A 24,005-nucleotide genomic window follows, 5' to 3' on the forward strand; every position below is an offset into this window, starting at 1 on the left:
AGTCTTTGGTCTGACATTGCCTTTCTGTGTGTCTTCCCAGGGGCCCCGGACCCCACGGCAGGGGCCAGCATCGATGACGACAACTGCTGGCACCTGGACGAGGAGCAGGTCAGGGAGCAGGTCAAACTGTTCCTGTCCCAGGGAGGGTACTACGGCTCTGGGAAGCAGCTCAACTCCATGTTCGCCAAGGTACGGCTGTCTGTCTGTCTCTGTCTGAACATTCAGTATCAAAATCAATCCCGGATGGGGCCTCCCGAAGTGGTCTGAGGCACTGCGTCGCAGTGATGGCTGTGCCACTAGAGATTCTGGGTTTGAGTCCAGGCTCTGTCGCAGCCGGCCGCGACTGGGAGAACCATGGGGCGGCGCACATTTGGCCCAGCATCGTCCGGGTTAGGGGAGGGTTTCGCCGGCAGGGATGTCCTTGTCCCATTGCGCACTAGTGACTCCTGTGGTGGGCCAGGCGCAGTGCACGCTGACACGGTTGCCAGGTATACTACGTTTCCTCTGACACATTGGTGCTACTGGCTTCCGGGTTAAGCGGGCATTGAGTCAAGAAGCAATGTGACTTGGCTGGGTTGTGTTTCAGAGGCCCGCACGGCTCTCGACCTTTGCCTCCGTACGGGAGTTGCATCGATGAGACAAGACTCTAACTACCAATTGAATACCACGAAATTGGGGAGAAGAAGGGGTAAAAGAAACAAACATATCACTGTATATTACTGTCAATGGATGTTTTCTGTAGGTGCGGGAGATGCTGCGGATGCGTGACTCTAACGGTGCCAGGATGTTGACCCTAATCACTGAACAGTTCATGGCCGACCCTCGCCTCGCTCTGTGGCGGCAGCAGGGGACAGGCATGACGGACAAGTGCCGGCAGCTATGGGACGAATTGGGTAAGTCCCTCTCACTTTCTTAAATGTACAGTGTAGAGGTCCAATTCACACAGAACACAGTTCTAGATGATTATGAGTGGCTATTAGCCCCTATGTTCTGCATTATAGTGCATTGCAGAAGGCTATACATGCATACATAAGGCATTATGAAGAGGGTATTCATAGAAATGGTAACTGACCAACTGTCTTATTGCTGCTTGGATATTATTGATTTGCTTCCATTTAAGACCTTGTCCAAAGCACTGTGGGTACTGGCAGGTCCTGAAACACAGCTGGAAAACCTTGCTACCCTTAGAGCAATTCCAAACGGAATGTGGCCTCACCACTTCGATCAGCACAGCTGTGTAACTATTACCTAACTGTAAAGCCACCATGGTACATGTGATGTGAGGTATCTTTCTCGTGTGTGTGTGTGTGTGTGTGTGTGTGTGTGTGTGTGTGTGTGTGTGTGTGTGTGTGTGTGTGTGTGCACTGCGTGTTAAATCCCCAAGCGTGTGGCCATTTCAGTGGGTTAGTCGGTGGCTGTGCAGCAGTACATACATCATGGCCAAGCACTCCCCTCGATTGGGATTGCATGAAAAAGGGCTGGGATCAATGGGGTTTTCAGCCTCCCTGGTATTGATCGGGGCATTTTAAAGGGGTCGATGACTGCAAACTACACATCCTGAGGAAGTTCATTGGAGAGCAACAGTAGAGCAGAGAGAGGTTTGCTGTGCCCTCCGCATGATAAACCCCGGCTCAGGGGTTATGTTTAGTTACCGGGGAGCGACAGGACAGGGCTCTCTGATTGGCTAGGGCTGCCACAGGCTGTCAGCATGATCACCGAAGTGCCCAATCAAAGGTGGTGGTGGTGTTGGAGGGTTTAAAGCGACCGTGCTGCACTAATGGCTGTCAGTGTGATCAGGACTGAGCACCCTAACAAAGTGCTCTGAAACCAGGGTTTAAAAGGAAGAAAACAGAAGGGGGTAAATCCTGGTCATGTATTACCCGGTGATGGGGGTAGTGAAAGGAACTGAACTAGTTTACCCCTCACATTCCTGAGGCTATACTAAATACCTGTCACATGTCCAACTATACCCTGGGCCTTTTGTAACCCAGGAGGACTGTGCTGGGTTAAACATGCTTTCTGATTGTATAATACCTTGACTCCTCCCTCCTCCATACCCAAATATACATTAACATAGGATAGTTAACTGCTGTTATGGCTCCTTCTCCAGACCCAAGTGGTCAAACAATGGTTATTCCGCCCGTTGACCTTTGTCCCCTGACTTGTGTCCTTTCCCAGGTGCCCTGTGGGTGTGCATCGTGCTGAACCCGCACTGTAAGAGCGAGGAGAAGAGCGGCTGGCTGAAGCAGCTGAAGAAGTGGGGCGACATGGACATCTGTCCCCTGGAGGACGGCAACTACGGCAGTGAGTTGCCCAACATTACCAACGCTCTGCCACAGAGCAACCTCGCCCAGGGTCAGTCGCAGTCTGGAGCAGTAACACACACGGGTATACCTACACATAGAGTACTCACACTGGGCCTGTACACTTCCACTTGAGTTACAGCTACACCCCTTCCCTGTCCCAAACCATGGTTCTGATGCACTGTTTTTGTTGTCTTCAGATTTGGGTGTCTCTAGTAAAAGTAGTTCAACTCAAAATATCACTAATAAAAGGTATTTTTTTGCACTGTGCTCTGTCCCCCTCCCTGTGTGTCCCCCTCCAGACTCCCTGGCCCGGCCCAGACGGACCGTGTTCACGCGGGCCATGGAGGCCTGTGATCTCCACTGGCAGGACAGCCACCTGCAGAGGATCATCAGCTGTGACTACTACATGTCCCCAGCCTACCAGAGAGAGGGAGAGAGTCTGCTCTTCAACCCCCAGGGCCTGCCTCTATGGCTAGGTGAGAACTACACAACCAGATTCAATCTGGTCTGCACAGTACACAGTCTTAGCACTAGATGTTATATCAATTCCAGATGCTACTGGAAGGCCCTCTCGGTATATGTTTTTAAACCATATACATTCTCGCACACACACACAAACAGGCCCAGCTCTCGGCAGTTTAAGCTCTGTGCCATGATAGTGATCCGTTTGTTCAGTGCCAGTTCTTGGGTTTGGGGCTCAAATGTTAGTCTCTGAACACCACCACTGTTTAGTGGTCTAAGCCTCCTGTAAATCCACTTCCACTGAATCCTGTAGCTGGAGTAAGCAAGTTCTGGGGGAAGATTTGTCCTCATTATGCAACGTAAGCCTGGGTATCAGAGTCGTGGGTTTCTTTCTGCTGAGGCTGCATCCTGCCTGTCAGCCTGCCGGGACATTGTGTTGTGCTCAGCCCGTGTCATGTGATTTGTGCCGTAGATCACGTCCCCACGGCATGCGCGCGGGTCGATGCCCTGCGTTCCCACGGTTACCCCCGCGAGGCACTGCGGTTGGGCGTGGCCATCATCAACACCCTCCGGCTGCAGCAGCACCGCCAGCTGGACATCTACAAGCACCAAAAGAAAGGTAGCGCCCCCTGTCTGCCTGGAGACAGTTCACTGTTCTCATTAGGTGAGCCTCTGGGCCATACATAACAGAATTAAGGCATTTTATAATACAATGTGCAGTATGTTGGTGTCATCTTGTTGTGTAGCCTATTATTGGGGCCCTGCATTTTTATATGGTTAGGAAAATATCCTAGCCCTACATAACCTGAATACTGTTCTACTTTTGTTCATGTGATAAGATGTATAGTATGATGCTGTCTGATCTTGTTCCTGTGTGTGTCAGAGCTGCTCCAGAAGGGGATGACCAGCACTACTAACCTGGAGGGCTGGGTGGGACACCCCCTGGATCCCATCGGCTGTCTGTTCACCACCCTCACTGAGACCTGCCGGGTAGAGGACGACAACGCAATGGACACTGGAGGTACAACGTTTACATTCCACTTCAATCGAATTGAACTGGTCAACATGGTGTCAGTCCAGCAAGCACAACTGATCACCCATACAGTACAGTCCCATACAATTTGGCCAAGGCAACCAGCAACCATTTCACTCAACTTAAACCAAACTGGTCAAAATGTTTTATTTTGTCCCAAAACTTATCAATTGCAAAGTCACCCATTCAGTCCAGTCCTGGTCTGTCACCCTCCTCATGGTCCTCTTGTAAGCTGCCCTGAGATGAATGGCTGTGCTGCAGAAAGGTCATCCAGCCTACACAGTGGTGGAAAATGGATCAAGTCCAACAACATTTGCATTCCATACATTCTTTAGCCCTGCCAAACAGAGAGCAGGGATTTGATACAGCCTATTGTGACAACCCTACAGGGAGGCATTGTGCGCCGGAACAATCCTGGCGAGTGGTATGGTGATTTGGGTGGGCAGAGGGTGAGAGTGTGTTAGTGTGTGTGTGTGTGTGTGTGTGTGTGTGTTAGTGTTAGAGAGTGTGTGTGTGAGTGTTAGAGAGACCAAGAGAGGGAGCGAGGAAGTGTGTGGCTTATGGCTTATAGGGCCCGTCATCATCACAGTCCTTTGTTTGGTTCTGGTGAGTAGCTGGAAACATCTGGTATGGAGGCCGGACTTAACTTGAATTCTGACCAATCAGGGAGCAGCTGTCCACAGTCTTTACACATCAGCAGAGCCTGAGCCATAACAGTGGAGGGAGGGAAACATGGAGGCTAACTACTGTGGTTGCCGTATGAGAACAAACTCAGGTCGCCCGGGATTCCACATGGTTAAATCCACCTTGGCACTGACCTCACACAACACATGCCAAAAAACCTAGAAGCCCAAGGCTTACATCCACTCATATCAAACCTCCTTCGCATCTAGTTAGCAACTCCTATGGACAAAGAAGTTCTATAGCATCTATCCAGTGTTGCCTAAAACGTGTTTGTATATTTTTTGAAGTAGAGTACATAGAGGGGTACAGTACATATACAGCGTAAATGGGTCAGACCTACATGTAATACGAGAGGTCAAATATTTCCAGAGGCATGACGACAAAGCGGCGTGTTATTGAAAAGCTCCTGGACGCTCCATTGGTGACTAGAGGTTGTTTTGATCCAGAGGCATGAAGGGAAAATCACTGATATCCTCTCCCCTCCCCCTGTAATAAGCAGGATTGTCGTAGGGGGGAGGGATAATTTGCCAGGGGGATTTAAGCGTAAGCCGGCCGTGGGTTGGATCTTAGTTCCTGTCAGCAGATGTTAGTGTTTTTCTGGGACCTCAGGGACACCTCTGGTGCTGCCTGGCATCCACAGCTGCCTGGGGGGGGGGGGGGTGGAGCTAGGGAGAGGTTCCTGTAGATGTGGCCACGATCTGCTCCTCGTTGCGACACACCTTGTCCTGGGCATAGAGGCCTTCAGGCATCACACGCTGCTGCCCCAGAGAGAGGTTCCTGTAGATGTGGAGCTAGAGAGCGGTTCCTGTAGATGTGGAGCTAGAGAGCGGTTCCTGTAGATGTGGAGCTAGAGAGCGGTTCCTGTAGATGTGGAGCTAGAGAGCGGTTCCTGTAGATGTGGAGCTCGAGAGAGGTTCCTGTAGATGTGGAGCTCGAGAGAGGTTCCTGTAGATGTGGAGCTAGAGAGAGGTTCCTGTAGATGTGGAGCTAGAGAGAGGTTCCTGTAGATGTGGAGCTAGAGAGCGGTTCCTGTAGATGTGGAGCTAGAGAGCGGTTCCTGTAGATGTGGAGCTAGAGAGAGGTTCCTGTAGATGTGGAGCTAGAGAGAGGTTCCTGTAGATGTGGAGCTAGAGAGAGGTTCCTGTAGATGTGGAGCTCGAGAGAGGTTCCTGTAGATGTGGAGCTAGAGAGCGGTTCCTGTAGATGTGGCCACGATCTGCTCCTCGTTGCGACACACCTTGTCCTGGGCATAGAGGCCTTCAGGCATCACACGCTGCTGCCCCAGAGAGAGGTTCCTGTAGATGTGGAGCTAGAGAGCGGTTCCTGTAGATGTGGAGCTAGAGAGAGGTTCCTGTAGATGTGGAGCTAGAGAGAGGTTCCTGTCTGTGGCAGCTGCTTTCCACACCCAGCACCTTTCAGGCAAAAAAAAAAAACTGAAACCAGACAGACGTTTTGGATTAGTGTTAGCAATGTCTCATAACCCTGCTAGATCATTGTTGCAATTGACAATTGGTTCTAATTGACCTAAAAGTTTGAATAAAGGTTTAGTCGAATGAAGCCTCACTTCCATGACCATCCGTATTAACTAAAACCTCTCTTTTGTCTCTTCAGACTCTGGAGAGCCCAAGCCGCCTGTGTACCATCATGTGCCCGTGTGGGGTTGCCCGGATGGCGGGGAGTCCTACCTGGCACTGGCCCTGGAGGTGGCGCTGATGGGCATGGGGCAGCAGCGTGTGATGCCTGAAGGTCTCTATGCCCAGGACAAGGTGTGTCGGAACGAGGAGCAGATCGTGGCCAAGCTGCAGGAGATGGAGCTGGATGATCTGCTGGTCCAGACGCTGAGGAAACAGGCTATCCTCCTACTAGAAGGTATGAAGGCTATTTGTATTATATTATTGTCCTCCACTCGTCTCATTTCATTGTCTATCTTCTCTGTTGCCTTCAATCTCCCTCGCTGTCTCACCTATCCTCCCTCGCTGTCTCACCTATCCTCCATCGCTGTCTCACCTATCCTCCCTCGCGGTCTCACTTATCCTCCCTCGCGGTCTCACTTATCCTCCCTCGCGGTCTCACTTATCCTCCCTCGCGGTCTCACTTATCCTCCCCCGCGGTCTCACTTATCCTCCCCCGCGGTCTCACTTATCCTCCCCCGCGGTCTCACCTACCTCCCTCGCGGTCTCACCTATCCTCCCTCGCAGTCTCACTTATCCTCCCCCGCGGTCTCACTTATCCACCCCCGCGGTCTCACTTATCCTCCCCCGCGGTCTCACTTATCCTCCCCCGCGGTCTCACTTATCCTCCCCCGCGGTCTCACCTATCCTCCCTCGCGGTCTCACCTATCCTCCCTCGCGGTCTCACCTATCCTCCCTCGCGGTCTCACCTATCCTCCCTCGCGGTCTCACCTATCCTCCCTCGCGGTCTCACCTATCCTCCCTCGCGGTCTCACCTATCCTCCCTCGCGGTCTCACCTATCCTCCCTCGCGGTCTCACTTATCCTCCCTCGCGGTCTCACTTATCCTCCCCCGCGGTCTCACTTATCCTCCCCCGCGGTCTCACCTATCCTCCCTCGCGGTCTCACCTATCCTCCCTCGCGGTCTCACTTATCCTCCCTCGCTGTCCCGTTCTATTCTTTCACCCTCCATATCTCTCTATCTGCCCCGCTTGCTGCTCTCACTCTATTTCTTCCTTCCTCTCTCTCTCTCCTTCCACCTCTCCCTCCCTGCCTCTATCTCATGTCACCCTTTCTCTTTAGCTGTCCCATCCCTCTCTCCCACCTCGTTCCCCTCCACTGGTCCTGCCTCGCAATACCCAGCTGAAAATGGATCTCAACCCTGGCCTTTTAACACGGTCTAACCCCCTTTCTCCTGCTTCCCCATGCTAGCTATGCTATAGCCCTCCCCCATCTGGGGCTTTAGGGAATGTTAGCGGTGTAATCCTAGAGCAGACATCTGTCGCTGCTAGGGAGGAGCGATTTGGTTAATACCCAATGGGCAGTGAGTGTATGGTTTGCTGTCTGCTCTGTCGCCCCCATCAGGTTGGGAGAGGTATAACCTAATATTGCTTTTATTCACTGCTCTACTTTGAGCCATTAGCTGTTTATACTGGTATACTTTGAGCCATTAGCTGTTTATACTGGTATACTTTGAGCCATTAGCTGTTTATACTGGTATACTTTGAATATTCATCAAAAAACTGAGCCAAATCATAAGTGTGTGTGGCTGGACTCCAAGATATGAATGACGGTGACAATTCTGATGTACTTTGTGACAACTCTCTGTCTGTGTGTTCAGGGGGTCCGTTCAGTGGCCTGGGTGAAGTCATCCACAGGGAAAGCGTTCCCATGCACACCTTTGCCAAGTACCTGTTCTCAGCCCTGCTTCCCCATGACACAGACCTGGCCTACAAACTAGCACTGCGGGCCATGAGGTAAGATCCCCCAACCTACATTCATATCCAACCCTATTCAGGCTCATTGCTCTCTTTCAAGCACCTTTATGTGTCTCTGGCATTCAAAACCTTTTAGCTATTACAAAAAGAACACACCATTTTACTATTAACACTTAGAAACGTATCATGTTTTATTGTCAACATAATGTGATGCGTCTATCTGGCTGCGTCACAGTGTCAAAGTCCTAGACATTCAAACCAGTAGATAAATGATAGCGCTGACGTCATCCACATGAACTCCTGTGGAAAACTCCCGATGGCGCCTGAAGTTGGAAGGATTTGAATTTGACCTTAACTAGCAAAGAGTCATTGTCGACGTGGTCGTTTTAATCCTGCCGGAGTCGACTGGGAGCCTCCTCGTAGCCTGCCTGGCCCGTGATTGGTCTGTGTCAGCACGTGGTCCTGTGTGACGACAAATGTAGTAGTCAGAGAGGATAACTATTTAATGAAATATCTCCATTTGAAGCAACTTCACCGTGAGCATCAAACTTCATAATATATTTTAGAGCCCAAAACTGCCGTCAAAATGATTTTATTTGGGCCATTCTAGCGATCATCATTTATATAGGCTTTTTATGGCAGACCAGGGCTTTTGGCACTGCTAGGTTGCTATGCATTAGCCGACCAGCCGAGCTCATGACTTCACACACCAGACCGGACACTGGGGGCTCCCTCCCTCTACTTGTATCTATATATTGAGAGGCTGGATGATGAATCCCTATGACTGAATAATCCCCATCTGTACTGCGGTATGATTATCCTGCTGAGATTCCTCAGGGTCCTGGCTAATACACAATCCATAACGGGGCTTAGGGCTGCACACAAGCACACACGTGCAAGCTCGGATGTACACACATTTGTGCATATGTAGACAAGGGGGTGGGGGGGACCTCCAATGCAGCTATACAGACTGGTGTGTGTTTCAGAGACCTCTAATGCAGCTATACAGACTGGTGTGTGTTTGAGACCTCTAATGCAGCTATACAGACTTGAGATGGGACGAGGCAGTGTAATAATGCTGTAGGCTTGGAAACCTTTTTTACAGTTCAATTTTGAATAGGAAACTTTTTCTTTATCATAATAACTCATCTCAAAACTCTCTGTCTCTCTGTGTGTGTCCTCTAGGCTCCCTGTGTTAGAGTCGACTGGTCCCTCGGGAGACTTGGGTCACCCCCACCATGGCATCAGCATGGTGCCCAGCCGCTACCCGCGCTGGTTCACCCTGGGCCACCTGGAGTCTCAGCAGTGTGAGCTGGCCTCCACCATGCTCACCGCAGCCAAAGGTCAGCTCAGCTCTAGTTACAACAATGCGCACACACACCCAAAACATTTAACCACGACACTACCAGATAAACACTCCCAAGGACTTGTCCACCACTACAGAACACCACAGTACACATACAAACTGTTGGACGACAAATGTTGTTTTTCAATCTAATACTCTGTTGTTTGTACCTCCAGGAGATATGTTGAGATTGCGGACGGTGCTGGAGGCCATCCAGAAGAACATCCACTCCTCCTCCCTCATCTTCAAACTGGCCCAGGATGCTTTCAAGATCGCCACTCCGGCTGACAACCCCCCAGACATCACCCTGCTCAATGTAGCTCTGGAGCTGGGCCTGCAGGTACTGATGGCTAGATGGATAGTAAGCAGTGTGTGACATTGAAAAAATGTGCTGGTGGGTGTTGAATTACTGTGCATCCTGCCTTGTCTGACGTGTTTCAACATCTCTCTGCAGGTAATGAGGATGACTCTGTCTACTCTGAACTGGAGACGCAGGGAGATGGTGCGCTGGCTGGTCACCTGTGCCACAGAGGTGGGTCTGCGTGCGCTGGTGAGCATCCTCCAGAGCTGGTACACCCTGTTCACCCCCACCGAGGCCACCAGCATCGTCGCAGCCACCGTCATGTCCCACAACACCATCCTGCGCCTCAGCCTGGACTACCCCCAGAGAGAGGAGTTGGCTAGCTGCGCCCGGACGCTGGCCCTGCAGTGTGCCATGAAGGACCCCCAGAACTGCGCCCTCTCTGCCCTCACACTCTGCGAGAAGGACCACATCGCCTTCGAGACGGCCTACCAGATCGTCATCGACGCAGCATCAACAGGCATGACGTACTCTCAGCTGTTCACCATCGCCCGCTACATGGAGCACCGCGGCTACCCGCTTCGAGCCTTCAAGCTGGCCTCGCTGGCCATGACCCACCTCAACCTGGCTTACAACCAGGACACCCACCCGGCCATCAACGACGTGCTCTGGGCCTGCGCCCTGTCCCACTCGCTGGGCAAGAACGAGCTGGCCGCCATCATCCCCCTGGTGGTGAAGAGCGTGCACTGCGCCACCGTGCTCTCGGACATCCTGCGTCGCTGCACCATGACGGCCCCGGGCCTGGCCGGTATCCCCGGGCGACGGAACTCTGGGAAGCTCATGTCCACGGACAAGGCTCCGCTCCGGCAGCTGCTGGATGCCACTATCAGCGCCTACATCAACACAACCCACTCCCGGCTCACTCACATCAGCCCCAGACACTACGGAGAGTTCATAGAGTTCCTCAGTAAGGCCAGAGAGACCTTCCTACTGGCCCAGGACGGACACATCCAGTTTGCCCAGTTTATAGACAACCTCAAACAGATCTACAAGGGCAAGAAGAAACTCATGATGTTGGTACGGGAACGCTTCGGCTGACCCCTGGGGTTCCCCCCAACAGGACAGGCAATATGGGGAGCTCCTTTTATTTCCATTTAATCATTTATTTAAGTTTTCATTTCCATTTCTTTTGTCATTTACGTGTCAAATACTATATTTGTCTGGGGGGGGGGGTGTTGTCAGTTCTTTCTTCTTCTTGTGAGCGACAACCAATGTTTGTTCGCAATGTTACTCTGCTAGGTAAAGACTGCAGGGGGGGGGGGGGGGTCTGAATACAAAAACATTTGAAAAAGATTATGATAATGATGAAAAAACATTGAGGTGGCAAATCATGAAAAACCAAATGATGTATAGGGTATTTTGAGCCAGGGAATGATGTCTGCTGTGGTGAGATACAAGTGGTTTTTGAAGGAAAGAAAACCTGTCATTCCAAAAACACTGACGCACATAGTGTTGACTTACTGTTATACCTCGATCGTATTCCAAGGGTCAGCTTTAAACTTTTCCTGTTAAAAAGGCCTCGTTTCAAGGCATTATGTGTGGAGGAGGTGGAATGCTGAACTTGGATCTGTCAGGTCCAGGAGCCAAGCCTAAATATGCCAGACTCATCAGGTACATACAGAGTCCTCCTCACATATCTCTCACATATTCTCTCACATATTCTCTACCACCTTTCCTGAGTGTAGCCTGATCCATTTGTCTGGTATCTCCTATTTCTAGTGAAGGTACCTTTCAAAAAGAGACCGATGTACAGAGAGAGACAGGTTGCGGCAGATTGGTATTTGGATTCGATCACGGAAAGATGGATTGACTGGCCTGAGAGTGATACTGCCACTGTGGGTTTGGGTCTGTGAGGAGTGGCTTGTGTTGTCAGAGTTTGGGTTTATAACATGTGGAAATACCATTGCTGAAAAACATCTTGTATCTTTCAAAGCAAAACGTGTATGAACGTGTACTATTTGACAACATGCCTTGGTGTAGCCGGTTGGGGTTAGTATTCCACATACAAGCCTAACTATAACTATCAACCTCTCAGACCCTGTGGGGAAAGTTTTATATTAGCCATACTATTATTGTTATACAAGCACTTCACAAATGTCATGTACTCTCGACACCATTCTGTCTGCTTGAGCAATTATTTATCGATCGTTAGAATCATCTGTGTGTGAATGAGTACTAGGAATACAAACAGCATAACTATATTTAACATGCAAAAATAGGAATATTAGACACAAACATTTGAGGATAAATGTTGAGGCTATGAAAAGCGTTCCGTGTCAGCTTCCACATTCCAGGTGACCTAGGGCCACAGAAGTCCACCGTCTGTCTGACGTAGTTAGTGCAGTAAAGAAACGATGACATAAAAGAGAAAAGAGATGCTCAACTCAGTTCTCAGGGAATCACTTAAAGAAACAAAAACAACAACAAAAAGTAGTAGCATAAGCATTTAAGATATTGTAAATATGAAAGTGTCAATTAAGAAAATTGTAAAGTTATAATTATTTATGATAACTGTATGTTTTAGTTTTTTGTGGGATACTTGAATGTGTTGTGGGCTGGGAATGTGAGGGCAGTTAGATGAAAATACATTTCTCAGGTGCTCCTGTGTACATTTCTCTGAATTGAGTCGTTTTTTATTTGATTTGTATGTTTTGTTTAGTTTTTGCAGTGTTTTCTAAGAGGAAGCATGTTATTTTCGAAATTAGAAAAGCAGGCATACCATTATGAACAGAAAGCAACCTGACTATGCAGAAACCACTTGGTGGTTTGGTCCCCTTCTCTGGAGTCACCCAGTCGAATGTCTGAGGGGGGCTCGCCACTATCCTAAAGAGAACAGACGAGGCAAGACACGGCATGTTTTTATTTGTAAGTAGCCTGCACATGCTGCAAATTGGGACGGACGTTGCCTTTGACCAATTTAATGTACAATTTCTCTCTTTGGACTTAAGCCTTTAGTGTCTTCTCAAAGAACCCGTGTCAGCGCTTGACATGGTAACGAGAGTTTAAGGAGAACAATGGTCCAAAATAAATGAAAATAAAAACCCTGCATGCCCCACGCAAAATAAGGAACAGGAACTGGCAGAGAATATGAGTGGGGGAGTCTGTTTTAACAACCCCTATCGTCCTCCCTTGTATTTCTTCATTCTTTTAAGCCTATTCAGTTCACTTCACCTGAACGACCATGGCCATGCTCTTAACCATTCTCTACAACCCCTACAGAGTAGTTGAGTTATTCTGCTCCTTCCTTCCATCCATCGCTGGTCTTTATTCCTTCTCTTTTAAAAATATTATGTTAACTTCCTCCCAGACGTTAGTCACAGGATTCAGTAAGACTGCAGCACTGCCTGTACCAGTGCCATATGCACCACGACATAACACCTGCTTTCCAAACCAACCTACCAACCTACGGCAGCCTCCTCTGTTTTGTCATTCACTTAGCTGCCACAAATTTTAACCACTACTTGAATCTGAGATTTGTGAGTTACAACGAGTGGACAAAACAAGATTGCAGTTTTAATGTAAACCTGCCTGTTATATACACACACGTCAAACAACAAGCATTTTCTGTCGCTGAAGTAGTTGGTTCTATGGCATTGCAAAAAAATGGGGGAAACTCCTCTGGCTTTTAATTTCTCTCTCCCATACTCTGTGTCTGTGTTAACTGTACCAGTGTTTTGACCTGTCACTAGAATTTACAAGGAAGTAATAATAATCACTGGTAGATTGTTCACTAGTTCATCTACGGTTTGATTCTTTTTTTATTTAAGGGAAAGTGTTTGTTGCCTCTTTGTGCTACTGATTTATAAAAAAAATAAAAAAAGGTATCCAGTATTTGTTGCCACAGAAGTATAGTTTATCAACAGTTTGTTTGTGCAACCTCTTGAGCTAATGTCTATAAAACAATTTATGACTATTTATGTAACGCTACTACCATTTTATATCATTTGTGTTGGAATCTCAGTGCTTTTCTATGAATAAAGTGTGAAACACGTATATTGACTCCTGCTACTTTCTAAAAACTGTCTTCTCTCACTTTAGGTGCCACTCTATTCGTCGGTGTAGTTGTGATTTCTCCTCTAATAAGACTCTATCTCATCTATCTCATTGCAATTCTTATTCATTAGGGCATTCATGGAGCTAAACCTGTGAATCAGGTCATAAAGAATCCTAAGTGTGTGTGAGAGGCAGGCAGCACGTCTCCAGCCCAGATTGATTGCCTCTCTAAATGAGCTTATTAATTATCGCAGCAGACAGCTCACAACTGTCCGATTCCCATTCTGTTCTTATTATAACACCACCTCAATTTGTTCTGTTACCTCCTACACATGGGATTGGACTGACAGTGAATTCTATGAATCGGTTTTGGGATTCAGTGGTGACCAAAAACCGGAATATACGTTGGCTGATATTGAATGTGCTGCATGTGCATGTTGACTGACAGGTTGGTTTAGCTCTAATTTTATCCTGGGTTAAAGGTAGGGGTGTTTTTTTTTGCTGCTGCTGTACGAGCCAATCTGTTACAACTGTAAACACCATGAAAACCAAATGTCAGAGTGATTGGTACGCTGGGTGGTGATGCTGTCAACAAGCCCAATACTCTTCGGACCTGCTTGTACAAACTACACGGCTTCTCCCCTGGCCTATCCATGGGGGAGTGCTTCACAGATGGGCTCTGTCATTGTGTTTTGGACAGGGAGCACAGAGTTTGCCTGCTGAAATATGGATGGCGGCTGGGCCCGGCCCCCCCCCCTGCTCCACTGGGGAGTGTTTGTGCTCCTGTAGAGGGGGGTGATTTAGCTGAAGTGACATGTAGGGAAGAGACAGACGAGTAATTGGCTCCCCCACCTTGCTGTGTGGTTCCTGTGTCGGCTGCTGAGGCTGTCAGCTGGGGGAAAGAGTGGAGAGAACAGGCATCGATGTGAGACGAATGCTGGGATGCACCAGATTGCTTATGTGGTCCTGAAGGCAGGTGCTTCGTTCGAACACTAGGGTTGCTCTGTATGTTTATTAGTAGACAATTGGTCAGTCGAACCCCAGCAAAGACCAACAGGTGGAGGAAATTCCTCCGGTGGCCAAGTCCACCTCCAAATTGGCACAAACTCATGCTCCGAGAGCACTCTGACTGTGTCTGTTTACGAACTGTTTGGCAGGTGAGTCTTAAGTTCTCTCTCTCTCTTGGATGGTAGGTTGTGCTGTCAGCATTAACAAACATCTCGTTCTTCAGGGAGCTGATTTGGAGAGCTTTGTCCTGCCGCTCTGGCTTTCTAACATCCCTCAGTAATTGGGGTGTGTGAGAGGCTGGGTGGGGTGAAGGAGGGATCAGGGAGGAAGGCGCTTGGGGGAAGAGCTAATGAAAAGGAGTAACTGCAGTGGCCTTATGATTCTATCCATTCCAAATGATTCTTTGGATCATTTTGGATTGGATTGAATCCTTTATTGAGAAATGCTTGGGTGTGGGGACTGGGGAGATGAATGACTGTGGTCTTAGCTGTGGAACAATAGAGATGATGGTGATGGATGAGTCAAGGCTGGACCACAGGGAGTTAGGCTCCCTCTGATAGTATCCACCATCATTTGGCTCCATGTTAACTAGTGATAAGGTGACAGGAACAAACAGCACATTACTCTCTGACCAAGTTGGGGACTGACAAGCATATTTCTTTCAACGCCCACTTTGTGTAATGGCACAACTTATACAGTGTGAATATATTACAAAGATTAAGGTTTACAAGGGACAGTGACCTTAACACAATGACATGTCAGTGGCTTTCTAAAGCACAGGTCACAAGATGGAATCCACACAAAGGCTGCGTACTGACAGTGCCAATATCACATTCCCACAAAATATTGTCTTCACTTTTTCTATAGCGGCTACAGTATGAAACATTGGAGCCAGCCAGCGACTCCTCACTGAGAAGTCTGATGTGGGCTTCTCCATTGGCCTATGTTAATATTTCAAATCAATCACAGTCTACGGCAGCCCATACGATAAAGCACTGATGGTGCCAGTCCCTGACAAATGATGTACAGCCTGCTGTCTCCAGGAGCAGATTGGATTTTCAGGCCTGCTGATTTGCTGAGAGATTGTGCCTGAGACCCCCACAATCCATCCCCTTGGTCCTCTTTGTAAGGAGGCCTTGAGTTTTTTTTTAAGCACCAGATTCATTGTTGCATTTAAAAAATAATGCCTGAAAAGCCCATGACGTAACGCATGCACATGGGGAGAAACAAGAAAACATAGCCTTGCTCTACTTGGTCCTTAAACAGCGAAGTGTAAAATTATAGCACTGATCAGCAAATGAATAGTTTTTTTATGTAGATTTTTTTCTTCTCACATCGGCTGACAGGGAACAGCACCTCACAACACAAAGTCGGGCTAATCCTGCATTGTCACAACAACTTGCCGTTTGGGTCCAGCTGAAAAGGAGTGTGCCACCGCCGCGGCTTGAGGGTCAGACATCAAGCCAATCAGGAGACTCCTAGGCAGAGCTACTTCCTCTATCAATGTTTCACACAGCAAATCAAGGAGCATCCGTAAAGGACAACTAACCAAAAAGTAATGCATTTTTGTGGAATCCTATGCCCACAATTCCAACAACAAAAACAACTGGATTTGTACCACTCTACTTATCTCTAGTGCTTAGCTTCCTTTCAGAGAAAAACACCCATTGGGATTAACTGTCTTTATTCCTTGTGTAAATATCAGTCTGTAATGATAATCATTTCCTTTTAAACCCAAATAAGTAATCAAATTAAGCCATTTTTTACATGCCTGTTCAAAATGGAAACAAATTAAGTCTGGATAGATTTGTTCTGGAAATGGTGAAACAAAATCATGTACAGCGTGCCAACCATACCCATCCCCGACTCCCAGCCCCTCACTACAGTCATGGCCAAAAGTTTTGAGAATGACACAAATATACATTTTCACAAAGTCTGCTGCCTCAGTGTCGTCAGATATTTTTGTCAGATGTTACTATGGAATAGTGAAGTATAATTACAAGCATTTCACAAGTGTCAAAAGATTTGGACATTTACATGAAGTTAATGCAAAGAGTCAATATTTGCAGTGTTGACCCTACTTTTTCAAGACCTCTGCAATCTGCCCTGGCATGCTGTCAATTAACTTCTGGGACACATCCTGACTAATGGCAGTCCATTCTTGCATAAACAATGCTTGGAGTTTGTCAGAATTTGTGGGTTTTTGTTTGTCCACCCGCCTCTTGAGGATTGACCACAAATTCTCAATGGGATTAAGGTCTGGGGAGTTTCCTGGCCATGGACCCAAAATATCGATGTTTTGTTCCCCAAGCCACTTGGTTATCACTTTTGCCTTATGGCAAGGTGCTCCATTAAGCTGGAAACGGCATTGTTCGTCACCAAACTGTTCCTGGATGGTTGGGAGAAGTTGCTCTCAGAGGATGTGTTGGTACCATTCTTTATTCATGGCTGTGTTCTTAGGCAAAATTGTGAGTGAGCCCACTCCCTTGGCTGAGAAGCAACCCCACACATGAATGGTCTCAGGATGCTTTACTGTTGGCATGACACAGGACTGATGGTAGCACTCACCTCGTCTTCTCTGGACAAGCTTTTTTCCGGATGCCCCAAACAATCATAGAAAATTACTTTACACCAGTCCTCAGCAGTCCAATCCCTGTACCTTTTGCAGAATATCAGTCTGTCCCTGATGTTTTTCCTGGAGAGAAGTGGCTTCTTTGCTGCCCTTCTTGACACCAGGCCATCCTTCAAAAGTCTTTGCCTCACTGTGCGTGCAGATGCCCTCACACCTGCCTGCTGCCATTCCTGAGCAAGCTCTGTACTGGTGGTGCCCCGATCCCACAGATGAATCAACTTTAGGAGGCGGTCCTGGCGCTTGCGGGACTTACTTGGGTGCCCTGAAGCCTTCTTCACACCAATTGAACCGCTCTCCTTTAAGTTCTTGATGATCCGATAAATGGTTGATTTAGGTGCAATCTTACTGGCAGCAATATCCTTGCCTGTGAAGCCCTTTTGTGCAAAGCAATGATGACGGCACATGTTTCCTTGCAGGTATCCATGGTTGACAGAGGAAGAACAATGATTCTAAGCACCACCCTCCTTTTGAAGCTTCCAGTCTGTTATTCAAACTCAATCAGCATGACAGAGTGATCTCCAGCCTTGTCCTCATCAACACTCACACCTGTGTTAACGAGAAAATCACTGATATGATGTCAGCTGGATTTTTTGTGGCAGGGCTGAAATACAGTGGAAATGTTTTGAGGATTCAGTTCATTTGCATGGCAAAGAGGGACTTACAATTCATCTGATCATTCTTCATAACATTCTGGAGTATATGCAAATTGCCATCATACAAACTGAGGCAGCAGACTGAAAATGTATATTTGTGTCATTCTCAAAACTTTTGGCCACGACTGTACATCTCATTTGTCATTTAAGAGTTTCCCCTGGTAATCTCAAGCACCAGTGGTATAGTGGTAGATGTGTGGACATAGGATTGCGAATTCATCTCAAATTGGGAGCTTCCCTTGAGAGCTTTGGTGAACTGCAGAGGACCAAATCTACGGAGCACAACAAGCTGAACCAACAGTCCTGGATGAAGGCTTTTGACTGAATAAAAACTAAGAGCGAAATAAACACTAGTGCTTATGCTTTAGTACATTTGTCACAGTCAAACAACAGTGTTGGCCATGAGACCAACACACAACCTTTCAAGATAATCACATTAAACCCTTCATGTTGTTGTAAGATGAACTACCTGATGAAAAAACAGAGCAGAGGTACACATAGGAAATATTACAAGGTCGTGCACTACTTTAATGTTTTTCTTTTGTCCAAGGATTATTTATAGAATATAACCAAAATATTATTTATAAAAGAAAAATCACACACTACCGTTCAAAAGTTTGGGGTCACTTAAATGTCCTCGTTTTTGAAAGAAAAGCACATTTTTTGTCCATTAAAATAACAGCAAATTGATCAGAAATACAGTGTAGACATTGTTAATGTTGTAAATGACTATTGTAGCTGGAAACGGCTGATTGTTTGTGGAATAGCGTAAGTCTGGATTTGTCCTGGGATAACATACTTGATAAGACCTGTTGGTAGATTGGATTTCTGTGAATACATGATACATTGTCTCTATAAACCAATGCAATGTTGCTTAGTTCTTTGGGCGCTGCTCTCTGCTAGTATGATGACTGTGGTCAATGTTGCCTGGTGACGGGGGTGTTACTTGAGATTGAGGTGGCGAGAGTGAGTGTGGACAGCTTCTACAAAGGCACCCACATTCTCTGGGTCCATGTCAGGGTACAGCCCGTGGCCCAGGTTGGCTATGTACCCTCTGGTCCCAAAGCCTTCCAGCATCTTCTTCACTATCTCTGATATACGCTCCTGTAGAAACAGAGACAAATGAGCATCACTTTTGAAAGTGTGCCGTATAAGTAAGAGCAGCGGGGTTAGCAGGTGCCTGGCTCAAGAACACAATGGTTGCTGGGTCATGTGCTTGTACTGTACAGTACCTTTGTACTCAAACATCTCTCTGTACCATGTGTTTTCTATTGTCAATATTCTAGATGTATTTTTTTAATAATATAATAATCATTTTCGGAATGGTCAAACGTTTTCAGTGTAAACTTAAACAACTAAAACCAGATATGAAGTATGTAGAAAGGATAATGGACTTATATATTTTTAAACAAGATAATCTTTGAGAACTAACCATCTCCAAAACAAAAAACTAGACAGTCAGGGAGAATCAAGCATTAAAAAAGTATTTTTGTCATGGGGCCCCCATTGATTTTGAGTCACTCATATAGCTTTAAAACTGTCAAATGTTCTCTTCTCCCCATGGCAAAAAGTGTAAAATTGCAGGAAATTAGCTTTAAAAAAAGCAAAAAGTTTGTCTGCGGCAAAGAGGAGGGCCCTTAAATGTTCAGTTGGAGACTGCACCATTGGCCACGCCCACCACCTAAGCCCCATTTTGATCCAGAAAAAACCCAGTGCTTACCTTGGGGGCATAGAGTGCACAGGGGTCCATGTTCCCCTGGAGACTAACCTTTCCTCCCGTCCGCTCTCTGAAATCACAGAGACAATAGGCTCGTTAGGAAGAGTTCATTTACAAGGTGTTCAGTGGACAAAGCCAGGCATCCCCATTTTTATTGTTGACAGGATAAACTTGTGAATCCAATACAATTTAAACATATGACAAAATGTATTTTGCAAACGTTGGCTCGGCCATTGACTGTCTAGGAAGCTAACTCTCTGGGAATGATTCATAATCATCAATTGCTTTCTGTGAAAAGGGTTCATGTCCATTACCGTGCTGAGCGTGGATCGATGGTCCAATCCAAACCAACAACCTCATAGTGGGACTGAGAGAGGTCCTCCAGACCATAGTGGCCGTCCTTGGCAAACACAATCTGGAACAGAACATACAGGATACGGGGGGGGGGGGGGGGGGGGGGGTTACAGAATGGTCCAGGGAATTTAAAAGACACACCCGTGAAAAACTAAAATTACAAAACAATTGTGAAATATTTCATTATGAGCAGTGTTGTACGACTTCAGGTCGGCGTGAAAAGAAAAGTAAATGTTTCATTGCGTTTTTCGGCAAAAATGTGGGTTAACTGTTGGGCAAGAAAAAGTTGGGTGAACTGTGTTAACTTGCATTTACCCGCCACTACACTGCTGATTCTGAGACCTACGACATGCTATGTAATGATTCAAGGCATAAAAAAAACCTCTAATGTATTTCTGACTATTTAAGATGCCGCCTGTAGAGACAAATCTGACCATATAGTGCCATCTACTGGTCAAATATCACATCACACTGGCCAACATATCTCACTGCAATAACGGCAAGCCTTTTATAAGGACAACGTAGGAGATGATAAACAAAAGCTTGTCTTGAAAATCTAGTGACATAAAATCCACAAAATGGAGGTCTGTGTTGATGTGTGAATGACAGTCTGTGTGGGCTCACCATGGGGACATCCTGGCCTGACTCCTTCAGCTGGTCCTTGACCTTACGGGCGATGTCTCGGAGGTAGGGCAGGGAGAACTCCTGGAACTCCACTGGGCCCAGACAGCCAGCATGGGACTCAAACACCTGCAAGGCCTGGGGAAACACAGGGATGGGGGATGTATCTACATAGCACTATACTGAGTGTACAAAACATTAGGAACACCTGCTCTTTCCATGACAGACTGACCAGGTGAATCCAGGTGCAACATATGATCCCTTATTGATGTCACTTGTTATATCCACATCAATCAGTGTAGATGAAGAGGAGGAGACAGGTCAAAGAAGGATCTTTAAGCCTTGAGAAGACAGACATGGATTGTGTGCCATTCCGAGGGTGAAAGGCCAAGACAAAATATGTGACTGCCTTTGAACGGGGTATGGTAGTAGGTGCCAGGCGCACCGGTTTTAGTCTGTTAAAAAGTGCCACGCTGCTGGGTTTTTCACACTCAACAGCTTCCTGTGTGTATCAAGAATGGTCCACCACCCAAAGGACATCCAGCCAACTTGACACAACTGTTGGAAGCATTGGAGTCAACATGGGCCAGCATCCCTGTGGAACTCTTTCAACACCTTGTACAGTCCATGCCCTAACGAACTGAGGCTGGGGGGCTCAACGCAATAGGAAGGTGTTCATAATGTTTGGTACACTCAGTGTATGTCTTTTGTATAATGTGCCTATGCCAGGGGCCCTATAAGAGACCTGCATGAATAAAATCAACATTCTATCAGTTCCTAGATATTGAGCTATCAAATCATTAATGGTCGTCTGGCAAGTGTAACATCTTCTCCTTGTCCAATTAAGTGCTGTAAATAAAATGATCTACCCTCTATTCACCTGATAATTTTCCCATCTGCAAGAACTCTGATCTAGCAGTGCACCTGAGGATAAACTGTAGTAAGATACAGCTGGAACTCAATCTCCCATGATGCCTAGCTTACCTGTGCCCCAGCAGCCACTTGTCCCAGCAGGTACTCTACGATGACATCCGTCAGCATCTTTAGCAGCTTGTGGCTGGCCTCAGGGTGGCGGTACAGCCAGCGCTTAGCCTTGGAGTGGGTTGTTGAACCTCCCCCCTCAATCATATAGGCCATTAGGGTCCACTACAAGGGAAAACAGATGATGATATGGGCCACTTTACCGAAGCCACTAGTCTAAGAACACCAAATTACAAAAAACAATTATTCTGACGATTGAAGCAACCAATAGATTATTTATTGAAAAGTGTTCTCTCATGTCTGTCTGTGTGTGTGTGTGTGTGTGTGTGTGTGTGTGTGTGTGTGTGTGTGTGTGTGTGTGCGATCTCACCGGGGCACCAGTGAAGCCGATCAGAGGGACCTTGCCATCCAGTTTGTGGCGTGTCAATGTGATGGCCTTGAAGACATAGCCCAGCTCCTTGTTGACGTCCACCTTGGGCTGCAGGAGCAGCAGGTCCTCTGGCTCCTTTAGGGGCTCTGGGAACGTAGGGCCCTTTCCTGCCACCATCTGGACATCCATACCCATGGCCTGGTAGCAGGAACACACATACACCCAGACATTCATTGGGCAGTTCCATTCCTCATACTGTATCTGAGTTATGTGCTTCCTCCTCTCCACATACTACACAAAGAGATGACCTTCTTACTGAGGAGGAAAAGGAGGAAGAACACTTGTAATTGAAGTGAGTAAAGTAATGGCAAATAAAAATCTTTGTCAGACAAGGACTACTCTTACCTGTGGGATAACCAGGATATCTGAGAAGATGATGGCAGCATCAAATGGGAAACGTCTCAATGGCTGTGAGAAGACCAAAAAAAATAATAGGTGAACGTTATCAATCAAGGCTAAGATGTTTTGTAGATCGTTTTATACCTGTACTGCATAGCTACCTGGAGAGTGAGTTCGCAGCAGGCTGCAGGTGACCGACAAGTTTCAAAAAAGTCCTTCCCAGCTCTGAACTCACGGAACTCTACAAACAGACATGTCAATACCAGCAACTCATTACAGGATGGATGGGTCCCCTCAAACAATAACAACCTACTCATATTTGATTTAGCCTAGTGCTTGTTAATGTTAGTCTCTTATGTCAGTGAAGTGAATATGAGGGTGTCGTGAGGCTCACCTGGCAGGTAGCGTCCAGCCTGTCTCATACACCACACAGGCACATGATTGGTCTCCTGGCCATGGCATGCACGGAGGAATGCATCATTCTTCAACTTAGGGAAGTCTTTGGGGCTAAAAAAACAAAATATCATGTCAAAGATGGAATGAGACATTGTGAAAGCAATGTAAACAGAACATGACGTTTTTCCCCTCCCAACCCACCCATTCACTCAAACAGGTAGATAGGTAGGTACAGACACATTTAGTTAGTAATATTCTTCACCACTTTAACAATGAGGTCATATTCTTATCAGAGGCAAGGCCTACTCCTCCCCTTATCCAAGCTATCGTGTTGGCCACCCACTATAGAGTGCTGTAGGAGCATGTGATCTAAAAAGATAAGTCCCCCCTCTCTGTTATCAGCTGCACATTGTGTAACGGTTGAAATGAAATTATGCAGGTTCTCTCTTTCTCATGCAACTTCATAGTGACACTGTCACAAATGCTTTATGTACCAAGCCTAACCCCGGACAATACTTCAATGTGACACTGTCACAAATGCGTTATGTACCAAGCCTAACCCCGGACAATACTTCATAGTGACACTGTCACAAATGCTTTATGTACCAAGCCTAACCCCGGACAATACTTCAATGTGACACTGTCACAAATGCTTTATGTACCAAGCCTAACCCCGGACAATACTTCAATGTGACACTGTCACAAATGCTTTATGTACCAAGCCTAACCCCGGACAATACTTCAATGTGACATGCTGCAAGTCTTCAACGTGTTCCTTTAGTGACTGAGGAAAAGTTGCCTGGATCAGTTAGCTGTTAATGGTGGGTAGCTAACTAGCTAGCTCCTTAGCACACAATTTAAAAAATAACTAGCTAGCTACAATCAAGCATGAGAAGAACACAAACAACACTGCATGCACTTGAATGTCGACGTAATGGATAGATAGCTAATGGTTCAGTGTTTTGTAACGCTTCCAATAAAATGTATATTATTCTATACAAGCTAAATGGTAAGCTAGCTAGTCGGCTAACGATTGCTTGCTTTAGAGTAACTAGGTATACAGAATATACGTACAGTATTAGACCGTCATTTTCCATGATGGGACAGATGATACAATGGTTGAGAAAGTGTAGAAATTATGTTTACGTGTCCTAGATGTCAGTGGCACAATGCTGCCTGCTTCTTAACTATCATCCAGAATGTTGTACAACTAAAATTATGTCACACCCCTCGGCTACAGGGCGCGGCCATCTTTAGAAAGTCATGTGACCACTATGGTTACGTTTAAACTTTTTGCCTCGCG

The 24,005-nt window shown here is 46.9% G+C and overlaps 2 protein-coding genes across 7 annotated transcripts in view; one reads left to right on the forward strand and one right to left on the reverse strand.

The window, feature by feature from the left end:
* LOC109875308 (zinc finger SWIM domain-containing protein 5) overlaps positions 1-12,199 on the forward strand; it is a 69,162-nt gene extending 56,963 nt beyond the window's left edge. Inside the window, exons 3-13 of one of the 5 annotated variants that reach the window (XM_031810154.1) lie at positions 41-189; positions 743-893; positions 2,179-2,388; positions 2,606-2,782; positions 3,241-3,432; positions 3,652-3,789; positions 6,097-6,354; positions 7,776-7,911; positions 9,058-9,215; positions 9,394-9,557; positions 9,672-12,199. In XM_031810154.1, the coding sequence (XP_031666014.1) occupies positions 41-189; positions 743-893; positions 2,179-2,388; positions 2,606-2,782; positions 3,241-3,432; positions 3,652-3,789; positions 6,097-6,354; positions 7,776-7,911; positions 9,058-9,215; positions 9,394-9,557; positions 9,672-10,616 (2,678 nt within the window). In that variant the 3' untranslated portion in view covers positions 10,617-12,199. The remainder of the gene's footprint in view (positions 1-40; positions 190-742; positions 894-2,178; positions 2,389-2,605; positions 2,783-3,240; positions 3,433-3,651; positions 3,790-6,096; positions 6,355-7,775; positions 7,912-9,057; positions 9,216-9,393; positions 9,558-9,671) is intronic. The other 4 variants (XM_031810157.1, XM_031810156.1, XM_031810158.1 and 1 more) reach the window with 4 other exon arrangements.
* A 6,009-nt stretch (positions 12,200-18,208) lies between these two features.
* On the reverse strand, positions 18,209-23,960 carry LOC109875064 (uroporphyrinogen decarboxylase-like). Of its 2 annotated transcripts, none has more exons than XM_031810522.1 (10): positions 23,777-23,960; positions 22,701-22,813; positions 22,468-22,547; positions 22,313-22,387; positions 21,908-22,105; positions 21,541-21,702; positions 20,560-20,694; positions 19,896-19,996; positions 19,585-19,651; positions 18,209-18,968 (listed from the first exon to the last, which is right to left on the reverse strand). In XM_031810522.1, the coding sequence occupies exons 1-10, from the start codon at positions 23,797-23,799 to the stop codon at positions 18,807-18,809; spliced, it is 1,116 nt and encodes a 371-aa protein (XP_031666382.1). In that variant the 5' UTR covers positions 23,800-23,960; the 3' UTR covers positions 18,209-18,806. The 2 variants fall into 2 exon arrangements, with proteins under 2 accessions (XP_031666382.1, XP_031666383.1); XM_031810523.1 differs by having other exon boundaries at positions 22,313-22,375; positions 23,777-23,959.
* Positions 23,961-24,005: the final 45 nt, after the last annotated feature.

This window comes from Oncorhynchus kisutch, linkage group LG30, assembly GCF_002021735.2.
Source record: "Oncorhynchus kisutch isolate 150728-3 linkage group LG30, Okis_V2, whole genome shotgun sequence".
Lineage (NCBI taxonomy): Eukaryota > Metazoa > Chordata > Actinopteri > Salmoniformes > Salmonidae > Oncorhynchus > Oncorhynchus kisutch.